Below are 27,174 nucleotides of genomic sequence, written 5' to 3' on the forward strand. Positions count from 1 at the left end.
ACGTAGTTTGTTGGCCTAGTTCTAGCCAAAGGGCATGTAAAGCACAATCGGTCAAAGACACCTCTCTCTCTCTCTGACTCAGCAAGCACACCTGCTGTGTGGGTGATGGGCAGAACTGCAACTGAAGCTTGGCTATAAAAGTGATGATGCAACACAATTCAGCCTCTTTGTTTTTCAGCAATTTCAACAGAGCCTAAGTTTCCATTGTAATTGCGATGCCCTGAGGCAGGACAGGTATGAACGCTTGCTACTGAATATCTGAGCAGCGGCATGTACGCATAACATTATGCATGAACAAACAGCTGTATGTTACGGCATACCATAGGAGTTACATAATGTATTCCAATATTTCATCATACAATTCTGACGCCATTTTACTGTACTTAGAGTGATTATATCTTTGTTTCTATATCCATAACCCCTATTCATAAACTGGGCCATTTTATAATGACATACAGAAAGCAGTTCTAACTAGAAAAAATCTATTGGTGTGGGACATTTGAAGCTAAAGAAAGAAGAAACACACTATAGCAGCTGTTGTGCATCTCTGGCCAGGATTGAAAGGCTATATTTATAAATAAATCAGAAGCAGAAATATACAGGCTACAATTACCAGATTATGGTTGTGTCCAACCATAATCTACCATAGTCTAAAATGGTGCAGTAATTTCCCATCTTGTAGCGCAGTGCGTGTAAGGCAAAAGCAGTTGTTTTGCATTTTACACTGTAATCTCAGAAGTCCATTTAAAAACATTGTACTGTAGTCTTTAATGTGTCCCAGAAGTCGTTTAAAAGTATTCATTATCTTAAAAGCCACAGTTTAAGATTCGGATTTATAAATCACTATTAGCTGCACAGACTTGCATTGATTCCTGTTACAGTCCTTAGCTGCATAAATAGCACTGCCTCTCTGTGGATAGATGAGTATAAATAACACCAGCATCACAGTGTCGTCTTACTGTCAGATCGGTTCAGTCAATACAATAGCAGTGCGTCTGCTGAAATGTTTTGCTGGAGTTTTCTCCGGGTATTATTTTGGTTTATTTTAGTCTCAATTTCATATCTGCCACCACTTTTGTTAAATTTTCCACTACATGTTGTGGAAATTGAAACATAAACCCTGTTGTTATTTGGCTGCACCACTATGATAACAGATCTAGTTATGAAAATTGGTTCTATGTTTGTTTTTGTTTTTTCTTTGAAATCAGTAGGCTACATTGCAAACTCACAATGCTCTGGCTGTGATTGAATACTGGAAGAGAATCACTAGTGGACATACTCTTTACTGACACAATAAAACACCTTGATATTCCATCTCTTTCCCTCCCAATCAAGTCAGGTTTTCTCTGTCCCATTTGTCTTCTTTTGCTGCAGGTTTCCATTTTTCGTTTTAAACCAAACCAAACTTTACCGCTCAGACTATTCTCCAAAGTCAGAAAGATATACAGAAATACAGACAGAGAAACAGAAAGAAAGAGGAGGGAGAGAGATTGTTGACACGGTGAGTCATCTACCCATGGTCATGTGCAGACAGAACATACTGTAGGCTTTTAGCACTTCAACACACTCTGTTGTAATCGCATGCTAGGATGTAGCAATACGTTTTCTGAATGGCTTTCCACAAGTCGGTTTGACCTCGGCAATATGAATTGCAGCCCTGGGTGTGTTTACTTCTAAAATACAGCACACGTGAGAAGTCATATTAGAGCACATATATGAGCTCTATTTCCACTTCCAACACGTGTTAATCATAAATACAATGAAAGTTTATGTTTCAGCTGTTTACAAAAACAGACTGTGAGTTTAATACAGGGGTAATTCTTTCATAAGTAAAAAGCCTACATCCGTAGGTTCAACATTTGTTTTTTTAGAGTTCTTTTGAATATCCCACCCACACCTTCCAATCAGTGCTTTAAGGCTGTGTCATTGTCTATCCTTGTTAAACTAAACTCTCTTGTCCTTTCTTTCTTCAAGTACGTACCTGTTTGACTTCAGCCTGCAGATGCCTTAATTGGACACACTGCTCCAGATGTCTCCTGTGCTGCTCTGCAGCCAGGTCCAACTCCTGCTGCTTCTCGTGGAGAAACTCCAGCAGGTCCTGGACACGTGTTGCCATGTCCACATCTCTGTCGCATAACAGCTCCACACCTGCACTCAGTAGACATTTTCACTATGTTACAAATAACAATCTATCTTTTGTAGTGTCTACGTAGTTATTCACTTAATAATCACTTACTGTTACTGACAAGGGTAAATGGGTATTGAGTAAAGAGGTATTTAGCAGTTCTGCACACATCTCTGCTACATGCTGAATCCACATACTCAATGTGGAATTACAAGGAGAGGTATGACATCTAACTAATGGTCTATGTATTACCTGCATCTATAGAATAACAACAGCAGGATAGCTTCAGATTTACATTTACATTTTTTTCTTCATAAATGGCATAGACAGTTTTCATATTTAATAACATAAAGCCATGCAAGCTGTGAAATGATTATCTTGTGAAAGCTGACTAAACAATGCCTGAAAGCCATTTCAGCACAATTGTTTGATGACAAATTTAGCACTGCCATAATCTGTACTCAGATTTTATTCCTGCAGTGTGTGTAAATCATGATGCTTCAGTGGCAGAAAGGCTGGCCCTGGTAAATTATTATTGTGGCAAGATACAGAGGAAGCTATGCCATTAAGTAGCCATGTAGCTACCAGTAGCAGTGTGGTTGGTTGACTGTAGAGACAGACTTTTGCATAAGGTCTAGATTTGTACTCTCTTACAGTTTCTTACAAAGACCATTTGGCCAACAATCTTATTTCTATGCACCCGAATCTGAAGTTCCAACAGAGTGATCTTACAACATGTGAGAACTGTATCCTACATAGGTCAGGTTCATAAAAAAATATGTTATTGTTGTTTACTGTTTGTAATTCCTCACTCACCAGATGCCTGGACTTCTGTGACATACTGCAGCAACTCTTGTCCCTGATGGATGACGTCAAAGGTGAGGTTGTTCATAGTAAGTGCTTTGTCTGCATGGTGCTGTAGCCTCTGCTCAGCCAGCGTCAGGTCCTCTGTGTCAAAGTCACTCATCTGCTGGGACAGTTCCTCGTTCCATGACTCCAGGTCTGAGATGATCTGAGAGGGGAAAAGGGGAAGAAGAAGGGTTAACTCAGATGAATTGGTGAGATAAAATTACATTTTAATCATTCATGAAAATAACTGAGAGAGTATGAACACAATTACAAAAACACATTTCTAGTTAAAAAATATTTTGCTTGCACAATTGCATAATGTATCAGCTACATGTACAAAGGTGTTATTTATGTATCCACTGCTGTTACTTTTACTTACTGTACTTATTTATGTCTGTACTGTATTTATGTTGACACTGCACTACAACAGAATTTGTACAATCCATTTGAAACCATCTCTTTTTTAATATAATCTTACTTGTAACCTAATCTAATTTCCTTCTACTTGACATTTTTATTTATTTATTATTGTAGCTATGTTACTTTTTTTCTTTATACACTTGCTCTTTTCTTACTCTTATTTTTCACCTTGAATGCAACTGTGAGCAACTACAACTAAATAATTTCTCTGAGGGGATCAATAAAGTATTCTGATCCTGATTCTGATAATTGACTTCATTTGGCAGTCAAAAGGGATAATGGAGGATGGGAATGATTACATGAAATAATGTGTGACAAAGGCCCTTGACTGAATGTGAACCCAGGAAAAGGTTTCATGGTGCAAACATTAGACTGCTAAAACAACAAGATGCTTTACATGAATTATTTACCGGCACAAATGTTCAAAGGACTGTAAACTACAGAAACATCCATTCCATTATCCACATAATGTTATGATTAAGAGAATTTCTGTATACCAAGTCAGACAGTTTAATTGCTCTAACCCATCACTTAAGTTGACTGGCATAATAACAGCTAACATATTACACTGGTGATGCATGGCTGAAAGAGCAGATGTACTGAGATGTCAGTGCTTGTCTCTGACTGCCCCCGCAGACTGAATCATGATACCAGGGGCACCTTGATCCTGGCACCTTCTAGCTCTGCCTGTCAATGTTTTTCCTTTCTTTCTTTTTTAAAGGAGGTCTTCTAGTCGACACTTAATTTTAGAATTTAGTCACAAACTGCCCCGGGGCATTTGGAGTTACGTTAAATTGTCAAATAGTGGCAAAGGCTTTAGTTACTTTATCTAAAGAGATAATCTGTTATCAAGACTACTACTACTACTGTTACTAGATACAGATTTTAATTACAATTTCCCCATTTTGTGAAAGTATATTTTATTATAGCTGTCATGCAAATGTAATAATCCTTATTTTTCTTATTTTCTGTTTGACATAATTAATGCTGCCACTGCTGTGTGCTGCTGTGAACTCCCTATCCTGGAAGGCATTTACTGTGTGAAATCTACAGGAGGTGTTATGTTTTATTAAAAGCAACGTTGAGAACAAAGAAGAAGTTACATAAAAATGGTTAGATTGAGTAGTTCATTTGTGAGTTAGAGCATTATTTCTGGTAAAAAGTAAAATTAAGAGCAGAACATTGCACATTGGCACGAGTGTATTGTATCTTTTTTGTATTGATAATATGATATGAGAACATAAAATCATGTGAGCCTATTCTACAAGTATACAAAACGTATTTAATTCCTCGTTTTTCCAAGGCTTTATTTAGGACTTTACATTGTTCTAAAAGACTGAACCACTGGCCTTTATTTGGGATCTGGTGTGGGGTGAAAGCTTATCTTAATGTAAGATCTGCACATTTGAGATTGATATGTACAGTACTTTGTCCATAACATAATTCATGAAAGACAAAACTGATCAAATGTCAACATTCATGCTCTCTGCTACTTTAGTGACGTGGTTTTAAACGGTTCGAACGCAGCGTCTGTCCTAAATTCAGCTGTTCTGTAAGCAGATAAACTAATGTCAAAAAATGTGTTAATTTGAAACGTTCGGAGTTACCATGCCCTGACAACTGGACGTCTATGAGAGTTAAATGTAAGTGATGGGAATATGTTATGCAGTAGTTCAACAGTTGTAAAATGTGATCTGTGTGCATAAATGAAAATGAGATGATTTAGCAGCTGTCCTCTTCAATTCAGAACATGCTATCTTAAAAAGACCAAAAAAGGAAGTGAATGGAGTTAGAAAAGGAAAGTCCAGTGTGTGGGACAGAAATAAACAGTTGGAGAGATGTAAAGAGGGACAGAGGAGCATTGGTGGTTGCATATCTGTAATCTTGAAAAAGATCAGATAGAAAAGCAATGGCTAAGTAAGAAGATTGCAAACATAAAAGTGAATATCTGTATGAGAACCTGATCCTCTCAGGCCATGCTATTTTTGTGCTATCATGTACTTCACTTTGCTAGAACTAATACAATCCTGTCAATGTAAGTTAGAATACCAAGAGTGCTACAAATAGAGATTTGATTCATGGTGCAGCAACAGTACTTAAATGGTAAACTTGGTAAAAAGATGGTGCTGCCTTTTTGCAATTACAATTTACTGCAGGCTGAGTGAATTATTATACTATTTGTCATATGCAACATTTAGGCAAAACCAGGGAATAGCTGCCAACTGCTCCTAAGAGGTAGGACAGAATAAACACAAACAGAAAATTCAGTTTTAAGTGTACAGTAAAAACTGTACTAAGTAAATACAGTTCTACATTTAGGAACATTTCTCTCTTCCACTTCTTTTCTTTGAGTAGGATAAACGTTACTTCCCTCTAATTCTCATGATACGGACAATGAATTCTGAGCAACAGAGAACCGAGTAGCTATCAGTACTTATTCTCAGGTTTACCTCTTACCAGCTGTCACTAAGCTACAGTTTTACAGGGAACAATTATTCTTTTGGAACCTGTCAATGGTGATTGCACGGAGAAAGTCCCAGTGTGTACGATAACAGTTGGCATAAAACTTCATTTAAACACAAAATGAATAAAACCAAAAATGCCCAAAAGGAAAAAGAGGTAACGTGGCTTTTAAGTATGTTTATACAAAAAGGAAATTAAACCTCTTTTGCAATAAAGAGCACTATTCTCTGTTCACGTAGAAAAGCATGCTTGACTTAAATTTGGATTTATAGAAATTGCCCTGCTATAAAATCTCTTTCTTGGCTAGCACACAGAGTAATCTTATCAAACCTTTTATAGCGGAGTAAAATAATACCCATTCTAACCACTGTTGTAATTTTACAAATCATGCCACAAAGTAGAAACTTACCAAGGACTCATTTGCACTCTGCTCTGCTCTCCTCATGCAGTTGAGTAAAACGCCCTCTGCGTGCAAAAAGACCATCTCCCACAGCTACCAACACAGCGGAAACTAACTAACGTAGGACATAAGTCTCCCCTTTGACCAATTCTTATTTCCCTCTGTGGTCTGAACTGATTCAGAACTCATTGTCCAAGAAGAAAGCATTGTAAGACAAGTGTATGTCTCACCTCAATCCATGCCCTTACCTCAAACACACACTCATGTAAGCCAGGAAGGAGTGTGTGTGTGTGTGTGTGTGTGTGTGTGTGTTTGTGTGTGTGTGTGTGTGTGTGTGTGTGTGTGTGTGTGTGTGTGTGTGTGTGTGTGGACAGGGAGTGGAAGGAGACAAATGCCTTCTCCACCCATCTTCATGCTTGAGCACTGTGTCATATTAATCATCTGTCTATGGGCTTACTTCAGTGTTCAACAAGCATTCCCTGACTTGACAAGCAGGACTCATGCAAGACTTATCTGTTCTTTTGGACTTTACAATACAGACACAAATTACTTGAAACCAACCACTGAACTTATATTCGGAGGAGGAGAATTAATTTATAAGCAGCCAAGTAACAAAACACCATATGCTTTCACACTGTGCAACACTGCACAATGTGCAGATTATGTTTTTTTTTTTGTGTTACCACATCTTAGTTTAGTCTGTGTCTAGAAAGTCCAACTGACAATAGCAGGAAAGGTAAAGCAAGAGTTTCTCATTATTAATTAAAAAAAATAATATCTCATAATCATCTGATCATTAACATACAAAATTTGCATAGCCTTTAATTACGTCTGTAAAATCAGGTTTGGCAAGAATTACATTAAACCAAAAATTCTGACATGGATATTGTGCATTTAAATCTATATAATGAAACATCTATAGCAATGCAAACGGCTCTGTGAGGCTGTAAAACCAAAGTTTAACATTTAGGTTAGGCAGGGGATCACTTAACTTATTAGAATTCAATATCTGGTAACCAAGAATCTCACTAAATATTGTGCCATCCAGCAGATATAAAGATATTTGACATGATATGTTTACACGCCGACACTGCCATCCCTAGAGCCATGCTGCTGGCGTGAAAAAAAAAATACGCTTACTTACACAAACGCTTACTTTCCACACACTTTTTTACCATTCTCATGAAAAAACAGTTATCATATCTGAGCACTAGTTGAGAAAAGCATTCACTCTCACAGTGGGACGTTAAGGAGTTAGCGGATACAATGCAGCCATTTGCTTGTTGGGGAAGGGGAAACAAAATTGGAATAAGTCAGTGGATGAGATGCATCAAGTGGAACTAAATACTTTTCTGTGAGAGCATCGCTGTGAATTCCACCAAGCTCTTTTACTGTGTAATGGTCCATCAGCTCAGAGTCACAGTCATTTTGCTTTTTCAGTGTTTCCCTTGACACTTATTGCATTTAAGAAAAAAACTACAAAGTAAATGAGACATTGTATACAGTACTGCACATGCTTCATCCACTATCACCCCTTACTTGCTCTCTTAACCATCTGCAACCCTCAAATCCCATCTTCTACTGAACTATTTCATCTGCTCACTCCCACTTCTGCCTGAACATTGCAGGATAAAGCAAAGATAATTACTCATCATTTACCGAGCCTCCAACTCCCGCCTACTTACGTCAATGGCGTCCCTCTCAAAGATGCGGAGCTGGAGGAAGAGCTCCAGCTTGATCTTCCTTTCTTGGAACAGTTCCTCCATCTGTCCCTGGGCCTCGTCCAGTTGCTGCAGCACACTCTCGATGTGGGCCATGGAGCTGTTGTGAGGAGTCTTGTTGCTTGAGATGGCCGAGTCTCTGTGGAGAGAGGTCAAATGCAGGGGATTTAAGAGATTTGTGGTCAGAGATGTGGTACCCAGTTTTTTTTTTTTAAGTTATTTTTTTGGGGTTTTATCCCTTAATTGGAGAGGACAGACAAAGATGTGAAAGGGGGAGAGAGAGAGGGGGAGAGACATGCAGCAAAGGGCCACAGGCCGGATTCAAACCCGGGCTCGCTGCGTCGAGGAGCAAACCTCTGTATGTGGGCACCCGCTCTACCCACTGAGCTATCTGGGTGCCCTGGTGCCCAGTTTTTGCGGAGAATTCCCTGAGGAAGTAAAAGAAAACTAAATGTTCTGCATTTGAATAAGTTCCCCTCTCTTTTGCTCAATTTACTTATTCAATTCAGGAAAATACCCTTTGTCCCTTCTCCTTAGCTTACGTATTTATTTTACCTTCGTCTCACTACAATATGGTTGCCAAAATGTCAAATCAGGCTTTGCATTCCTTAGTTTTGGTATTACATAAGTTTTTATTTTCAGTGATACAGGAGTGCTGTTGTATTGGTGTCACTCTGACCTATTCTGGATACAACTGGAGTGTGTTTGTATGTGTTACTTAACTGCATGAGTGTGGCTTACCCTACAGTGTATGTTATATATTAAAGTATGCAGACATTAGTGTAGCATGTATAAATAATTGTCACCTGAGCTGCTGTATGAGGTCTTCTCCCTCCTTGATGACATTGACAGTAGCCTGTAGGGTGGTCTGCTGCTGCTGGCCGAAACGCTTGATCAGGTCCTGCACTGCTTCCACCGACTCTGCATACACATCATCCAGCAGTTCCTTCTGAAGCTCCTCCAACCACGTCCATAGCTAAGAGGGATTGACAGTCAAGGCAAGCCAGTTAAAATGCAGCATCACTTAGTGTACACACCTCTAAAGAGAAGAGAAAAATATATATATATATATATATATGAGTAAGCTAAGTGGTTAGTTTTTGCTATCACAAAATTTTTTTTATTATTGCCTAATTTTAGATTAGGCTAAAATCAACTCATTTTCAGTGTTTGGTAGAAGAAGCAATAAACACTCTGAGGGACATTTTCTAACAGTGAGTCACACAAATCTTTTGCCAACTACGCATAGTAGGTTGCCCCTCTCTTTGTTGTCTCCAATGTAGATTTATAAAAAAAAAGAGATAAAGCATTTTGGAGTGGAGTGACTTCATCTTTGTATTTAAAGAATATCCGTGCAGATGAATCCCCTATCTAGCAATGTACTGTCTGTTGCCTTTCAACATGCTGGACTGTATCCAAAGGTTCACACAGAATTAGAAGAGATGATGGAGAGTTGGAAACATTTAAGCACACACACACACACACACACACACACACACACACACACACACACACACACACACACAACAAGACCTGCACCAGTGCGAGCTGACAGATGGGATGAAGAAGATTAGTCCATATGGACACTAAAGACCAGCTTCATTAATAACACCATGCCTCTGACTGGCTCTATGAGTTTGGGTAAACAGAATGTAGTGTTAACACATGCCGAGTACAGTGCTATATCAGTGTACAGAGGTTAATTTTGACAGTCAAAGATGTGCAGTGTATGTCTTTCATAACACTGTGTGAGGAATTACATTATGGGAGTTGTGCAGTGATTAGTACTGCAGACACACAGCACATGTTTAGTTTGCATGTTCTTTATTTATTTTTTAAGGAATAAGGTTAAATAATAATAAGGGACATTAGAGGCATCACTGTCATTATCACAGGGAAGGGGAAGGCAGATTGAGGCAGACTTGCTTGGAACACATGCACGTGCCGAATATTACCGTGGAATATCAGAGGCATCAGAATATGACTAATGAGTCAGTTGTTGTGAGAAAGTGAATAGAGGAGAGCAGAAGAGAGGGGAGGAGAGGAGAAACACACCTCTTTGACGTGTGTGTGGAAGGCAACAGACATGTCCAGGAGGACTTTACGCTGCTCAACACGCCGCACAAAGTCCTGGATGCGATCTTCTAGCTGGTGGGCAGCCTGGTAAATTTCCTCTGGGTCACACTCTCCGGTCTGAGCCAGCTGCTCTGCTGCCTCCAGCAATTTGTCAGCATTGGTGTAGGTGTTCTAAGACGTTAACAAGAAGTACATTTATGAGAGTACAGTATTACATACACTTGACTGGTACGACAAACTGCTCTTTAGCTTCTAAGAGCTTAAATCTTTGTAGCTTTGTATTTGTCTAGGACAATACAGCAACGTCAAATGTAGATAATTTAATAAGAATTTCTGTTCTTTAAAGGTCCCATTTCATGAAAATGTCACTTTATGAGTTTTTTTTAAACATTAACATGCATTCCCACAGCCTGCCTATGGTCCCCCAGAGGCTAGAAATGGTGATAGGTGTAAACCGAGCACTGCGTATCTTGCTCTGCCTTTGAGAAAATTAAAGCTCAGATGAGCCGATCTGGAATCTTGCCCCTTATGAAGTCATAAGAGCCAAGGTTACTTCCCCTTTTCCCTGCTTTGCCCGCCCAGAGAATTTGGGCTTTCAAATACATGGCTGTAGTGGCTTTAATTCTGCACCAAGGCTGAATTTTGGTAAAGAGACTTCAGATATGGTATTAAGGAACCACTAAGGTCTATATAAAAGCATCCAAAAAGCACCATGTCATGGGACCTTTAACAAATGACTTTACTTAAGATTTGAGGTCAGGTTTACAAAAGGGAATGCAGCCTTCAGACAAGCATGTTTTTTTTCCATAATAGGCACATTTATTGCCTAGAGGAAAAAGTATATCACAAGATCAAGATTTGCTTTTGCGTTAACACTTTGGACCTAGAACTGACCTGTGCAACCTCCTCAAAGTCTTCGTGTCTCTTCTGCAGAGCCCGGGCTCTGTGTAAAGACTTCCCAACACCAGTGTGTTTACTGAGGAAGGCCTCTCCATGGTTTTCTATCCAGTCCAGCACCTTGAAAAAACACGCACACACAGATAGATAGATCACAAGCGCACACACACACACACACACACACACACACACACACACACACACACACACACACACACACACACACACACACACACACACACACACACACACACACACAGTTTAAGTATGCACAACTACATAACACTGTGAGAATGCAGTATAATTGTTTGAGCAGTAGGGGGGGCAATTGACTAGCATGACAGTATTCAGATCACATTAGCATTACAGTAGTCATTAGATGTCATCTCTCTCTCTCTCTCCCTCGCCCCTCTGTCTCGCACTGTGCTTATCCCCCTTTCTTTACTTTTCTCCCCCTTCTGCAGTCTGTCATGTTTAAATTGCACAAGTGTGAACAATAAGGTTTTGCCAAATAGGAAATCCAGAGCAGTGCAAATTGTCAACATATCCACTGTGGGTGAGATTAGCTATAAATCTTTGTACATAATTACCTTATTATCTATTAAACAGATGGTCATAGTTCATCTGTTTCTATGTGGGACAATGAAAGGGATTTTCATGATGCTTTCAAAGGCTCTGTGAGAATATTTGATGGGACAACACACATATGAACATGTGCACAATGCCCTTGACACTTTATGTGACAGTAAATTGCATCACCATGGATACCACTACCAAGAGAAAAGAGTGATGAAAGAGTGGATGGAAGACGGGAAAGAAGGAAGCGCAGAGAAACTGTACAGCACGACGCAGAGAGAGGGGGTGGGGGTGGGGGGTAGAAATGTAGATAAGAGTTCATGCCCAAAAGGCTTTGAAGAAGCTGAAGTTGATGATATTATAAATATATGATATATAATATCACACATTCTGCTATCCAGTATGGAATGTTAGCAAGAAGACAAACATTTATTGGATCTTTATAACCATTAAAAAATAGTGGGGAAGCATCACTTATGTGTTGCTATTCTATTTGCCTATTGTCTGAACAGTTTCTTATTTTTATTTATTTACTATTGGTACAGTATATTATGTACCGTTGCTAGTAAAAAAAAGTCTTATTACAGCAATATTAGCTTTACACAAACACTAAGGTTTTCCAGATTCAATATCATCCAAATGAATTGAGTAAAACTGCCACAATGACAAGTCTTGTGAAAAGCTCAATGAGCTGATTGATTTTAGTAAAATGTTTTGGAAGGAAAGGTGTGTATATGATAGGTATCAGCATTGTTAGTGCTTTACATTACTTAATGGACTTAAAAGGACAGGGTACTTAATTGGAACATAGGAACTTAGACTTCTCTTTAATGGGGCTCTCTAGATGAGGCACTTTCTCTGGTCTCTACTGTAGTCTTTGCTGTGTATGTGTGAGTGTGCATGTCAGCCCATGTGTACACAACAAAACTTGCTGAAGCCCAAAGAGCTGCTGTCTCTTACTTGCTGTACATCCTGCTGAAAGACACACAGCTGCAGCCGTTGGTGCAGGCGGACTTTGCGATGTTGCCAGATGTTTTCCAGTTGCCTCTGGTGATGCAGCACCTCATGGATGATGTCTAGGACGTGGTGCACAGCCTTGGAGTAGTTAGCTGACGCCATCAATGAATCAGCACTTCCTGGGGTCAAAGGTCGCTGTAGTTTGTCTAAAAGCGACTTCCCATCCTGGCTTACCTGTAAAAGATGATGTGAAGTTTGACATATTGCAAAAAACATGTATCTCACTTGAGAATAATAAAATATCTCAAGTCTCAGCTTGTTCCATTGTAGTTAAAAAAATTACAATGGAAAGAACATATTAATTAGGCTAAAATAATATAAATCTATTAGTATAATTAAATTTTTTTTTTTTATTTCCCCTCACTAACTGCGGTCAACTATTTTTCTCATTTGTTTAAACCTGAACACATTTAAAAATGACTGTAACCTCTGTTTTATATATAATGCTCAATGTCATCTACATTTTGTCCCTCTCCATAAACATCAATTTCCATTGTTGTATGTCATTGGTTACATTTTAACATAAATAAATGGATCATGGAAAGGGTTTATATTGTTGAGTTTGTGTTATATTGTACTGACAGCATGTGTTTGAATACATGATTTGGATAATTGTCAGTCCTATTTTAAGGTTCTGCAAAGGTGGTATCAATATTTGCATATATAGTATGTTTGTGTTTTGCATGCTCACAAATGTGTACTGACCTCAGAGTATGCGGTTGTGATGTGCTCATACAGTCCCTGGTGATGGTGGATTGTGTCTTCCAGATCCTGGAGTTCAGAGGGCAGCTCTCCTTCACCACATGCCTTACACCATGGCTCCACTTTACTCATGTACTGGAGAGAGAACACACAACACAAACATTGTACAGACATGCATACATATAGTATGTATATACATACAATGATATAAAAACTTAACCATTATATCATATACATGTTATTAACATGTGAATAGCCAGTCAAACCACAGACTAGATATGTCGTTGAAAAGACATGTGTTTGATTTGATTTGTTCTCAAACTTTAGCTGTCTCTAAAGAAACTAATATTAACTCACTACAGTACATACTTCTGCATGCTAGTTGGTAAGTAAAATGCAGCATCCATTGTGACGGGGCTTACTGTATCAAAGCAGAAGTAACCCTTGGTAAAAATACAGCAGAGTTGCTAACTTGTTGTCATTATAAAATCAACGTTACAATGGCTTTATTACAACGACACATCTGAATTTGTTTTTATAAAACCAAGATAGTGAATAAAATGAAACTGCTTTGATTGCGTAGTGACAAGTGACGCCATATTTAATATCTCAAAAATGTGCACACTAACATTTTATTAGTAACACAGTCAATGTTATTAGTATGTATGCAGAGTTCAGACACAGTTTTGCTTCCTATTAAACACTGTCAAACCAAGCCAATTAAAATAGAAAAAAAAGAGTGGATTACGATAGCTCTTGATCGGCCGACAGCCAAACTAGCTCAACATACAGGTTTTGGCATCCAAACTGTTATGGTTGGAAACAGGAAGGCTGACAAAGATAGAGGGCAAGAGAGAATGAAGTAAAAGAGAGAGAAAGTTCAACAAAAAAATAAGAGCAGAGAGAACTGTAGAAGGCTTTGAGGTAGTAATGATTGAAAGGTTATTATTCTGTTTTAGGAAAGGTAGAATGGAAAAGAGTCTCTGGAGCCTGACCAATGAGAAATAAGCTTTCTAGCAACTAAATGAACCAATACTAGAGACTGTTTTACTTCAAAAATAACATGAAATACAATATGTTCTCTGTAATGCTACTCTGTCCACTAACATTGACAACAAAAAAATCAATAGCTTTCAAGGACGTCTTGAACAATTTACAGAAAAGAGGCCATCCAGCAAACAATAGGTGTCAAAAACCAACTAATGCATTGTTAATGCAACTGTAAGCAAAACATTGTAAAAGAGTATTGATTATTTAAATGGTGTTTTGTGTATATCTTTAAACAAAGAATACACATTTATTTTAACACACAGACACACAATTTGTTTGACATCATCAGAACTGTACTTGATTTTCTGTGTGTCTATTGTCGTTGTGTGTCTGTACCTGGTCTGCTTTCTGGTGGAAGCTGGCAGACATCTCCAGCAGGGTGCTGCGTTCGTCCAGCGCTGCAGCGAAGGCCTTCCACTCCTGCTCCAACTGTCCTGAGATCTGCTGGATCTGCTGGGAGGCGTAGTGGCCTGACTCCAGAAGCCGGTTTCCTACCGACATGATGCGATTGATGTTCACATACACATTCTGTGTTCAAGGTAGAGGTAGAGAAGCAAGATGGCACAGATTAAAATAGTCAGTCAAATCAGTTAAAAAATATATATAATTTGTTCAATTATCTGTGAATGCTAATATGTGCTAACAAAGTTGTTACAAACAAAGTGCAGTGGTTTAAATATAAAGACACCTGAGTTGAGGCAGTACTGACGCATATGAACAATGTGTTTCAGTGTAATGTCACTATTTGGGCATTCTGCCCCCAGGTAAATCAACAGGCAGCCAGTTTAATTTTGTTGCGGTCTCATTTTGGGTGCCATGATGCATGAAGCTGAAACCATGTTTTTAAACAGTCAACATTGGCTGTATGTCTACAAAGCAATCAAAGTGTGTTTGTGAAATATAGTAGCCACAAATACATGACCGTACATAGCAAGTTATAGTATATTGCAATGTATGCAATACATTGTCATGAGCTACCCCATCTACACACCCTGTGGACATTAAAAAGTAATTCACTTGGGAGGCATGCCCCTGTGAATAATGAAAATAAACCCATTTGGCTCATATCTTTCAGTCTTTTTTAATATATGGGCTCCAAGCTGTCTTGTGTAGATAGGCATGGATCAGCAAACACTAATTAACAACTGTGTTAACAGCCTGTTATTATTCGATTCAATTACTGCTCCTGGAGCCTATTATGGCTCTTAGTTTGCTTGTTTCAATCACATCGGTGAGTAAAGATGAAGCAAACACCAGCTACAGTCCTCAGTCCTCAGACAGAGGCTGGGTGATTCAAAGAACACACATTATGAGTTTTCATAGAAGTTGCACTGGATTGGGGCTTTGTTTTGTTTAAATAAGGCTTTGGGATGATTTCTGATGTGTCCTTTTCTCAAATTAGGGTTTAAAATGGGTTTAAATAGCTTTACTTTTACTTGCAGGAGTTTTGCACGTTAACCAAGCAGAGACATTTTCCAATGTACAAAATCCAGCAAAATCTTGGCACTGCGACTTTAACAGTAAAAGCACCAGATAGTCTGATGTTGGCTCAATAAAAATAGGGACAGTGGTGTGCTTCATCAAGGCATTCCAATTCTTCTCAAACACATAGCAGTTGGTACATTGCGATATATAAAAGAATAGTGGTGCGCAGTAGTAGTACTGTAATCCTACTTTACATTGTACAAAGACCCAAATTAAATATAACCAGAACATTATCTCTAAGTTACTATAGATCTCATGTGTACTATACCATGAGAAACTATGGTGATTTTTGGAAAGGATACAAAAGGACCTAAAGGAAAACACCCATCTATAAGCACATATACACATACAGGGGAGGAGGGGACTGGAGCAGAAAGGAAGTACAGAGTTCCAGAGTCCCAACCAAAAAGCCTAAAGGCCTTTGAGCCATCTGTAGATCATTATGAATTAGATTAAATAACAGAGGCTGGACTACTGGAACACACTGGGTGGTAAAACCCTTATTCACAAACTGATGGACGGAGAGGGGGAGGGCAGAGATAGGGAGAAGGTATTCCTAACTCAAACCTGATGTGAGAGAGGAAAAGGAGAAAAGACAAGAGAGAAAGAGAGAACAAGGAGGGCAATACGTTTGACCCAGAAATCAGTTAATCTAGAAAAGGAAAACAAATAAGGCCACGGTAGTATTTGCTTTGTGAATGAATTACAGAATAAGATGAACAAATGTCCACAAGAACAGAAAATAACATACCTCCTGTCTTGCAAAAAAGGCGATAAAGAGACCCAGGCTGTAACCAGAGTACTCTTCTACCTATCTGTAAAGTGTCCTGAGGTAACTATTGTTATGATTTGATACTTTAAATAAAATTTAATTTAAGTGAATTGAATAGTGCCCTTTTTTCTTCGAGCCCTGAGTGTCCATATTCTACACTCCACATTATAGGTGTAAAATGTATCCACTATCATAGGGCCCTTTGTTATTGTCCCCAATATGCACAATACTAAAAATCCCTCAATAAATTTCAGCATTGCTAGATATGTGAATTAACGTTGACACAAATTAAACATTAAACATTTGACAAGATTTTTTCCCAGAGGCCCCCATCTGATAGGATTTTGTGGTTATTTAATAGTCATTCATGGTGCCATTGTGTTACTTATGGATGAAATTATAGTGAAAATAAATTATTCCCCCTTGTGCCGGGGACCCCCTTGCACTTCCACAAGGACCCCACTTTGGGAACCACCGAGTTAGCAGAATTACTGTATGGTAAGCGCTCTGTATGGAATCAAATGGAACGAGTGTCTTATGTGTTTTGAGTTAGATGTCCTTTAGCTTTTTCCTCCTAAACATTTTCAAAATTCACTCTGAAGGCCAAACAGCATAAAAGCCATTTACTTCCTGAAGTTAAAGCCAGCTCAGTCAATGCAGCTTATGCATTAGTGTCACTTAGGGCAGGAAGAGTTGAGAAAACATGCTGCTCCTGACATACACTAGTTGGACTTTTCACAAAGTACACTTACTAATGCAAAGAAAGAAAAAAAAAACATATAAGAATAAAACCCTAACTTGTAACATTATCTGCAACACTGATGCAATTGTGTGTCAGCATTACACAAAGTAAACTTTAGGTTTGGAAATTTGACATAATGCTTTGCCAGATTTGCCTTTTTGTAGTCATTGTCTCCAGTTCTCCTGCTTACCAACAACAAGCCATCCCAACAATGTAAACCACAGCTTTGAATAATTGTCGCTGTTTACTGGTAGACTTCTTATCTTACAGCACATAGTTTTACTTAATTATGCCATATCTCTACAACTATCTTCCGTATACAAATTGAAGGCAAATCCTCCCCATCCCTTCAGGAAAGTTCCAGTTGTTTCCATTTTTCTTCAGTACTTAATATATGGTGCAAAATGGATCATTTGTGTTGTATAACCTGTATTGCACACATTTGTAGGCTTTACATAATTGTACAGAGAGAGTGTAACGTGCTATCAGTGATTATAGCTACACCTTCCAGGGACTTTGGTCATTACAGTAGCCTTCTATTTACCCAGCATCAGTTGCATCTGCATCTCTATGTTGTTCCCAGGTAATCCGCTCTTTTTAAGATTTTATTAGTTATTATTGATTGTATATGCAAAATGGAACAATTTTAGATGGTGAGAGGCGGAGCCTTGGCCTCAGGCGTGTGACTGCCCTGTCCGATACTTCCAATGAAGTCCCTCATTAGTATTAAGCCAGATATACAGTATTTAAAGTATGGCAAACATGACACACATAGTCACGGGCAGACAGAGATGCAATTCAACAATGGAGAGTCCTGTAGGAGCAGAGAGTGCTGATGAGGAATACATGACAATGGATTCTGAAAAATGGTCAGAACATGACGACACTTATGAAAACAGTGATACACTCGGTCTTGATTTAAGAGGAAATAAGGGTTCAAGCGGACTTGAATCAGGCCCGGATTCAACAGGACAGAAGAAAGAAGAGTTGAAAAAAGAGAAAGTTGGAACTAACAGACCACCGCAAAACAACCAAAAGCCGACCACAGCCCAGCCACCCATCAGTCTACCTGAAAGATACATCACTATCCAACGCCCTTCAATAAAGGCAAACAGAGGACAAGGAACGCCCCAATTAGGTATGGTCCATATTTAAATTCAAATACTATAAATAAAGAAAATGCAAACAAACAAATCATACTGGTAAATTACAGCACAATAACATTATATCATATTCTGATTAGTTTTCCTTAGGCGTGCTATACTGTGTCTGATGCTGCTGTGTATTCTGTTACTGGGAGGGCTGCTTGGTCTGAGCGTTTACTGTGAGTTCGAACTTTCTTTTATGAAATCACAACCATAAAGATGCAACATATGTTTCCCCAAAAGTAAAAAAAAATATGAAAAAAGTGCACTGCATACATTTTACACTGTATTAATGTATAGCACTGGTTAAGCCTGCCTAAGGTAATATTTGAAAATAGAGAAGTTTTTTAAAGTTTTTAAGTTGCTGGGGATCGTACCTGAATTAGTTGTACAAAAGGGACTTCTTTAAAATGACCAAAACATTTACATATTCTCTTTTAACAGATGGCAGCTTTTGTGAGATCCACATGGAAATGTTCAACAAGGTAGTTGAGGAAAACCTTTTGTTGAAAAACGAAAAAGGTGAGTGGTCAATGAACATATGACTCAGAATTTCAGAATAAGTGAAAGTGTGCAAAAATAATGGTTACATGTTTTATAAATACCATTTTCTATCAACTGTTCATCTTTACAGACAAGCTGACAAACCTCTCCAGATCCCTATACCATGTTTCCAGCACAGACAACTTTGATTGTGTCACTGGGCATGACCTGTTCATACTAAATTATGACATGCTTGAGGTGAGGAATAGATTAACTGATCTGTCTGTGTGTATGTGTGTCCATGTGTGCACACGTATACATACCGTATTAAAAAGTTCAGGGTATAAATTGGCACAATCTTAATTAACAACTTTATATGCCTTCACAGCAGCACATGAAAAAGGGATCATTCTATCTGGGTAGCAAGATCTTCTTGGAAGATGGAATCTGCAGCATCCCATTCTCATGGAATTGCACAAGCAATGTAACTTTCCCTGAGGGCAGAAATGACACATCTACAATGTAAAGGGACAACCACTTGTTTAGATCATATATCCACAACTCCACAACTATTCATTTTTCATATCATTATATGTTCTTAGATTAGGTTTTTTGGATTATTGTGTGTTACTTTTTGTAAAGGTATATTTAATGTTTAGTTCTGCTTTTTAACAATTTGTCTCCATGTCCAATTACAGGGCAACACAGTGGTCCAATGGTTAGCACTGTGACTTCACAGCAAGAAGGTTCTGGGTTCAAAACCAGGTCATCCTTTCTGTGTAGAGATTGTATGTGTGTTGAGTTTAGTGTTCTGCACCGGTTTCCCACCCCACCTCCACCAGATCTGGAGTTGGTCCCAGGGTGTAAATGGCTGCCCACTGCTCCCTTGAGGGATGGCTTTAATGCAGAGAATGAATTTCCCTACATGTACAGTATGTGTATGTGACAATAAAGTACCTTTACCTTACAGGGCAGTGTAAAAAAAGTTCAGTAATAAATTTGTTTGTGTGTGTGTAAAAGAATATTTTCCTTTTTTTGCAGAACAAAGAAAATCTACTTTTCTCTCTTCAACCAAAAATATGACAGGTTCCCTCGTACAATTGCGACACAGTAGTCACGCCACAAAATGTCTCACCAAGTGTAAAATGGAAGTGGTATGAAACTCATATATCTTTAACTGTTAATAGGGTTGAGAAACTCCTTCATTCCCAAACTGCATTTGTTAAGTGTCTCCCATAGGGGGCATAACAGTAACATAACTCCATCTATTGTATTGTGCATGACACATTATAACTTACATAATTGCAAACAGTCACGACTACCATTTGGTTTTAATCGTCAATATAAAGTTGATGAAGCTAATATGAATTTCAATGCATTGCAGGTTTTAAAACCAGCAATGCCAATGTTTAGACATCAGTGGAAACTGGCACACATACTGTATGTTCAGGTAATTGGGTTGTATCATCTTGTTTTTTCTTCCATACGTTTTCACATGTACTGGGAACACACAGAAACAAAAGGACACACGCAATCTGATACTATGTATTTCCATTCAGCCAGCAACAGGAAGGGGAACTCTGCTTCCTGTGGAAGAATGGGTGGAGAGGGCGGTGGTCACTCTTACTGTACCCGCCTGTGTACTGTATGTGTGTATGTTTCTAGTGTATTGTAAATATATGTGTGACTGTATAATTCAGTACCATCTGTCATTTTGAAAAGTGAAATATCAGTGATTTGACACATTTTCCGGTCAATTGTTTTTTGTCGCAATTAGAGGTAATGGTCTGGACGTGTTTTTTTTTGTTCTCAGTTGGGATAGTTTTGAATCCACTTTCAGTCCCAATGTAATGAGTATTGCTGACAAAGGTCCACCCTGTACATCCTTGATATATGTATCAACTAGTTCAAGCTTGGTTTAAATAAGTAGTTAGCTCTGCCAGACAGGGATAATAATGTATGTTGGAATGCAATGTGACAGTCACTGATGTGACAAGGAATTAGGGAAGTGTATGGTTTGTAGTAGACGAAGACAAACTCAAACAGGAAGGGTCAGGTATTGATGATGTATGTTTTTAGTGAGCAAGACCATTAGGGGTTAAAGGTTTTGATAAGAACTTGCAGCACAGAGCACTGTAAGACTGCAGAGTCGATACAGTATAATGTCGTCAGCTGCAAGCATTAGTCGGCAGCAGAGCGCCACAGACTACAGTAGGGTGAGGGAGGGCAGGGAGGGTTGCGGAGCAGAGCAGCAGAGGGCAGCACACAGCCATGGGAGGGGCAGGGAGGTAATATGGGTCAATTATGGGAACAGCACTGTGACAAGACATAACAGAGGGGGCAGAGTTGAGGCGGAGTGGAAAACATCCGATTAATATGAGGGAGACAGTAGCAGGACAGAAAGTATCAGTCTACGCGAGTCATAGCCCACAGGGAGAGGATGGTTCGGGACAAAAGAAGAGGTGCATGATTGTGTTTGTGTGTGTGTGTGTGTGGTTGTACAAGAGTGGGAGGCCTTAGCTTGTTAGTGTGAATGACAGTAATGATGATAGTTAGTGACTGCGTCGCCTGTGCATGTGTGTGTGCACAACAGAGACAAAGACAATGTCTTACCATGCAGTTCATAGCAAAGTGGTTGTGCTGGGTCTGCAGCTCTACAGCATGCTGGTGGTTCCCTCCGATCTCTGTGTAACTGGTGAGAAAAAGACCTTTGTTGTGCATGATCCAGTCGAACATCTACACACAAAGAGGGGGAGAAAATGCCGTTAGTGTTACAGAACGCACTACAAATGAAAAGGGTCTTTCCAGCTGGTGTTTACTCGCAGCAACAGTAGTGAGAATAAGAGAGGGCCTGTGTTTGGTGTTTAAATTGACCAAAACCTTTCATCACTGCACTGAGTTTGAGAAGGTAGTCATCTTTAAGCACCTCTGTAATAAGTAAGAACAAAAGAACAAGATGTGTGTGTTTGTGTGTAATGTCAGCTTCGCTTCACCCTACATTTATATGGCAGTATGTTCCTCTCTCTACATGTTTGGTGTATGGAAAAGGTGTGTTTAATTACAGCTCTAACACTTTCAATAGCTGTCCTATGCATTTCCCTTCAGATCTGCACAGTTACATTTCCCTGCTCCAGACACACAACATCACCCTCTCTGAAACACTGAGCACATAGAGGCACACACTTTCATTTCCTCTCTGTTTCCATGCACACAAACGCACAGCTCACATAATTTGACCAAGATTTATAGTAGGGCTTGAGTGCACAGAAAAACACAAAATAACCCAATCTTAACATAACAAAAAAAGCTTTTTTAAGATAAACCCACAGCTAGTCAAAAACATACGCATTTATATAATCAGAATATTGTACATTAGCCTCCTATCAACAGTATAGTAGCCAGTATAGTAGTTTCAGTAAACTAATGCCCGCCCATCAGCAAAACTGTATTCACAGCCTCACTATCCTAGGATCCAAAGGGATGAAAGTTAATCTGAGGATTTAAATGTCTGGATTAATATAATGTTTTCAAACACCTGGCTAAGACTGACATGCATGATTAGCTCCTGCGCGGCTTGAAATATATTTATGTTTCAAGAAATAAACTGCGCATTAAAGCGTAACTCTCGCCAAAATGCAATCTAGGGTTAAATTTCATTTAAAAGCATAATTAGGATGGAAACGCCACTTTTAAGATTTACCATATTTTTGTTTTGGGTCAAATGGCCTTTTGAATGGGAGTATTAGGGGCACTTCTATGATCGCATCAAAATCACTCTTTTTAAAACACTACAAACACTGAAAACACCTAAACTTTGCTCAAAGTATCACCAGAGGCTCTACACATGAATTTGAGCATTGAAAACATTGTTTTTGTACACAAACTCTTTTTGACTGGCGAGATGGCAGCGGCATAAACCAACAGCTTAAATGAGTCGTTCAAAAACTTTCTTTTTAGTAAACTCCATGTACACAAACAATGTTCTCAATGCTCGAGTTCATGTGTAAAGCCCCTGGTGATACTTTGAGCAAAGTTTCAGTGTTTTCAGTGTTTGTAGTGTTTTAAAAAATAGTGATTTTGACGTGATCATAGTAGTGGCCCTAGCATTCTCATTCAAAATTTGACCAAAAAACGAAAATATGGTAAATCTTAAAAGTGGCGCTTCTGTCCTTATTATGCTTTTAAACAAAAGTTTGATTCACAAAAAGACACTAGGTTGCTTTTTGGCGAGAGTTACGCTTTAAAGCACCAAAGGGCAAGAATATAAGGACACAGCAAGGAACCAATTAAAATGGTTGCCAACCATTATGTTAATTGCTTAGAGAACAGAACAGAACGGAATAGAATACGCTGACCTTCTCTGCATCCTGTTCGAACAGACGCAGCTGGAAGCACTGGTCCAACTTCAGTTTCCTCATGTGCCACAGCTGCTGCAGATTCTGCCGTGTCCCATGCAGCTTATCCAACAAACCCGTCACTTTAGCAACTAGGTTGTGTGCGTCTGCATGTGCATGGAAGCCGTGATGATGGTCGTTGGAATCTCCACTAGCTCCGCCACTGCGGTTACCGTACCCGCTTTCACTGCTACTTCCACCTCCTGCAGTTTGTAACTGTAGCCTTTGTAGCAGCCTTCGTCCCTGTGCATCCAGCTCCTCCACCGATGCCTTAGTGGCCCTTTTCTTTAGCCCTGCATGTTCTTCCATGAGCCGCCGAGACCCCTCCAGGTCCCGCGGTAGATCACGCTGGGACAAGGTTTCCTGGAGTTCCTCAAGGCGTGCCAGTGCCCGCGCTGCATCGCTGGCAAAGGTCTCAAATGACAGCCGCACCTGGAAGGAAAGTTAACAGTGCCACTAAATTTCAACTAATTAAGTATTGGTTAATTATATAAGACTTGCTGATAAAGTCCTGCTAAGAAGAGCAGAACTGTTTTCTTAACCTCAAAAAGCCTTAAATCAAAGGCCAGTATCTTTCTGTGGGAATTTTAAAGAGCAGAAGAAAAGAACAAAAAAAGAAAGTTCCCAAACCTCAATCCAGTCGTCATGGTTGTACTCTAAGCTGCCCTCAAAGTCAGCTGTCAGCTGGGATGGGTCCACAATCTTGGATAAACCCTCTAAGGAGACCATCACCGTCTGGTGTGTGGGTGGATGTACGTGGGACAAATGAAGTCAAAGTTGACAATAAAGAGACAGACAAAAGGAAAGATGGGTGGAGGGTGGATGCAGGCAAAGAAACGAAATGAACAAGACAAACGGAGGATAAGAGGGAGACAAAGATGGAAAGACATCACAATTTAATCATCATCACAGTCATCATCATCTCAATATTCCAAACTGATTAAATGTTGACTTTTCATCATATTTCCAACTGTTAAACTAAGATTAGGAAAAGAATGTGCAAAATCACTGACTATACATGTCTACTGTTTAGATGGGTGGGGTGTCCCTCCCCCAAAAAAAACATTCCAGACATTTTGAGCAGCTTTAATTTTATCGTTAATAAGATGAAAATACACAGACTTAAACTCTAAGGCAATATAGAAACCGACACTGCTGAGGTTCACTTAAGCAAGGGAAACAATGAAAAAACAAAAAATAAACGGTCAGATTTAGGCTTGGACTCTGTATGAGTGCTCTCCAGTATAGATGCCATAATAACGTTTTTTTTTTTTTTTTAATAACGGAGCGTTTCTTAGCTTGTTTTAAATTGCAAGAACACTCAGACACACTATATATATATATAGAGTAACCAAGTTTGAAGTGTGAACCTACACGCAATGGCAGCAGGGAGCTGTGCAATTAAAACATCATGATGCATTGCTTGATAATGAATAGCTCAACAGTACTTGATAAGGAAGAGTCATCTTGATCACTTCCCCCATCCAGAACTTTTTAGACTGAGACTCAAACCGGTGACCTCTGGGCAATCATTGTGGCCACTCAAATACATTACAAGTTTGACATTAAAAACAAAAAAACAAACCCAATTCACTACTGTTGGGATGCAATGCTTCACCATGTCCTATATATCCTGTTACCATAGTAACTGGGTCAGACTCAGGACTAAATATACCACCACCACATGCCCACACGGGACAGAACAGTGCTACTGTCACAGAGCAGCAAGCCAATTAGAGCTGATAAATTAAGACCAATGGCTATGTTAAACTAAATAGAAAAGAAATAAGTTACAATAAACTTTGTTAATCTTAATTATATATACAGTATAATAATATATTGATGAAATGAGCACTACCAATACCTCAATCTCTTTAAGAAAACATAACAATAATCATGAACCTGTATATTTAAAAGAGACTATAATACTAATGGTTTCATGTAAAACATCCACAACTACAAATCCTAATCTGGTTTGTGTCTTAGTAGTTCACCAACCTCAAATTCGAACTTGGAGCTGCCAAAGTTGGTTCTCTGCTTCTGCCAGAAGTTGTCTGGCTTGATGATGAGGGCGACGTGGATACAAGATGGGAAGGACTCCTGGAGGATCTTCAGCAGAGGCTTGATGCTGTCCCACTTAGAACCACGCATGTCCACAATGACTGTGAAGCCATGTCTGGCCACCTCCTCACTGCAGAAAAAAACACACACATAAAGAGGTCAGATCCTGGGATAAAAAGCAAATTAACACATTAGATAAACATTGCTTCTAAATGATTTTATTATGCTAACTTGAAGCCAGGACAGCTTAGGGGAGAGTCGAAACAAGTCACAACAAAATGAGCAGATGTGATTGATTTGTGACTGAACAAACCTCAATGAGCTGAAAGCAACAATGTCAAAGTATTGAGTCACATCATTGCCCGTGTAGCAGAAATAAAGACATTTTGAAGCCACAAAACTAAAAAAATCTAACTTCTAAAATGACCAAAAGATTTAAAGTCAGAAGATCTCATGCAAATCTCCTGAGCATCTGGGGAGGAAAAAGAATAGTTAAAACATTCAAGTGTTGAAATTTCCACTGCTGCTTACCAGGAGTGCTGCTTCTGTATAAGTCCATAAAAGGTTGTTTCTCAGTGTTAAAGGCTTTAATCTGAATGTGTCTAGCTAGGAGACAGAAACAGACGCAGGCCCTCCTGCTCTAACTCACTCTGACCTCACTCTCTGAGAACAGATCAGCAACCAAATGAATAGAGAAAAACAGCGAGGAGGAGGGAGGGTGGGAGAGAGAGAGAGAGAAAGAGAGAAAGAGAGAAGAGAGAGACAACGAGAGACAATGTCACAGAAAAAAGTTACAGATGGAAGAAATATTTAGACTGGAGAAAAAGAAATCCAGCTGCCCTCCTAGTGAGCCAGTGACACTTGGTTCATTCTGAGATTAAAAACTTTAAGTATGGGACAGAGGAAGGAATAAAGAATACATTTGTAACATGAAACTGTTTTATAGAGCTTAGTCTGCAATAGAAACTGAACACCAACTAATGTAACACAAAAGTAGAAGGCAAAAGCACAGTTTGTTCCTGGACTTTGTTACAGAATTGCACACTATCATAATACAAAGATTTGTATCATACTGACTACTGCTGACTGAAATACGCAGATCTTGACTATTTTTCATTTTGCCTTGCACATCCCAGAAGAAACCTGGACCCAGTTTTTGCAATAACTGATCTGGACCAACGTTTGCCTCAAGACAAATATCCAAACTCCAAACAAAGATTTAAAGCACTCGACCTGTAAAGCACTAGAAAGCACAGTGCTGGGATCAGAAGCAGCAGAACAGAAGAGTGCAAGCTCCAAGCTCATCACAACTGACTCCAAACTGAACAGCCTGGAGCAAAGTGTTAAATGCAAAGGAAAGGCGCTTCTAGACTTAAACATCAGCATGCACAGAACTAGAGAGCACCATGGAGTACAACCCTGCAAGAACATCCTGTGGCTACATGCTTCCTGAAAACAGGGAAACGGGAAAGAAAAGACAACATATTTTTACGACTTAAAGAGAAAAAAATCTAAATGACACTGTGTCTTACTACATGTGGACCTGACCCGCTCTAACTTAGAGAAGAGTTAATAAAAGGAACCTTGTGCTAACCTACAAAAAGGTGAAATAGCTTTTTCAAGAGAGTTAGGAGGAAATGATGGGTTGGGGTGTGGGGAGCGAAGGGGGTTTGAATCTTCTCAGAGAATCACAAATAAAACCATCCCAGCTCTGTGTAGCCTAAGGTAATGCTTCAGCATTTTAAATCAAAGCAAGGTGGGAAAGTCTGACACAACAAGAGCTGTGTGTGTGTGTG

The 27,174-nt window shown here is 39.1% G+C and overlaps 1 protein-coding gene and 1 long non-coding RNA gene across 10 annotated transcripts in view; one reads left to right on the forward strand and one right to left on the reverse strand.

Moving 5' to 3' along the window:
- The window catches only part of triob (trio Rho guanine nucleotide exchange factor b), a 121,418-nt gene that overhangs the window by 53,995 nt on the left and 40,249 nt on the right, over positions 1-27,174 (reverse strand). For 8 of the 9 annotated variants that reach the window (XR_004332295.1, XM_032517632.1, XM_032517635.1 and 5 more), the window contains 13 exons: positions 25,316-25,508; positions 23,948-24,052; positions 23,279-23,749; positions 21,537-21,659; positions 14,633-14,824; positions 13,250-13,381; positions 12,488-12,718; positions 10,949-11,071; positions 10,034-10,225; positions 8,785-8,954; positions 7,943-8,117; positions 2,942-3,137; positions 1,982-2,148 (listed from right to left, as the gene is read on the reverse strand). Coding sequence is in view for 8 of the 9 variants with exons in the window: in XM_032517632.1 (XP_032373523.1) it covers positions 1,982-2,148; positions 2,942-3,137; positions 7,943-8,117; positions 8,785-8,954; positions 10,034-10,225; positions 10,949-11,071; positions 12,488-12,718; positions 13,250-13,381; positions 14,633-14,824; positions 21,537-21,659; positions 23,279-23,749; positions 23,948-24,052; positions 25,316-25,508 (2,470 nt within the window). In the remaining variant the exon portion in view is untranslated. Of the gene's footprint in view, positions 1-1,981; positions 2,149-2,941; positions 3,138-7,942; positions 8,118-8,784; positions 8,955-10,033; positions 10,226-10,948; positions 11,072-12,487; positions 12,719-13,249; positions 13,382-14,632; positions 14,825-21,536; positions 21,660-23,278; positions 23,750-23,947; positions 24,053-25,315; positions 25,509-25,909; positions 26,065-27,174 lie in introns of those variants that run through there. The other variant, XM_032517636.1, reaches the window with a different exon arrangement.
- Positions 18,935-20,186, forward strand: LOC116690578 (uncharacterized). The gene is made up of 4 exons (XR_004332296.1): positions 18,935-18,962; positions 19,075-19,181; positions 19,312-19,463; positions 20,010-20,186. It is a non-coding gene; the product is annotated as an uncharacterized LOC116690578 (long non-coding RNA).

Source organism: Etheostoma spectabile, chromosome 6 (assembly GCF_008692095.1).
Source record: "Etheostoma spectabile isolate EspeVRDwgs_2016 chromosome 6, UIUC_Espe_1.0, whole genome shotgun sequence".
NCBI classification, from domain to species: Eukaryota; Metazoa; Chordata; class Actinopteri; order Perciformes; family Percidae; genus Etheostoma; species Etheostoma spectabile.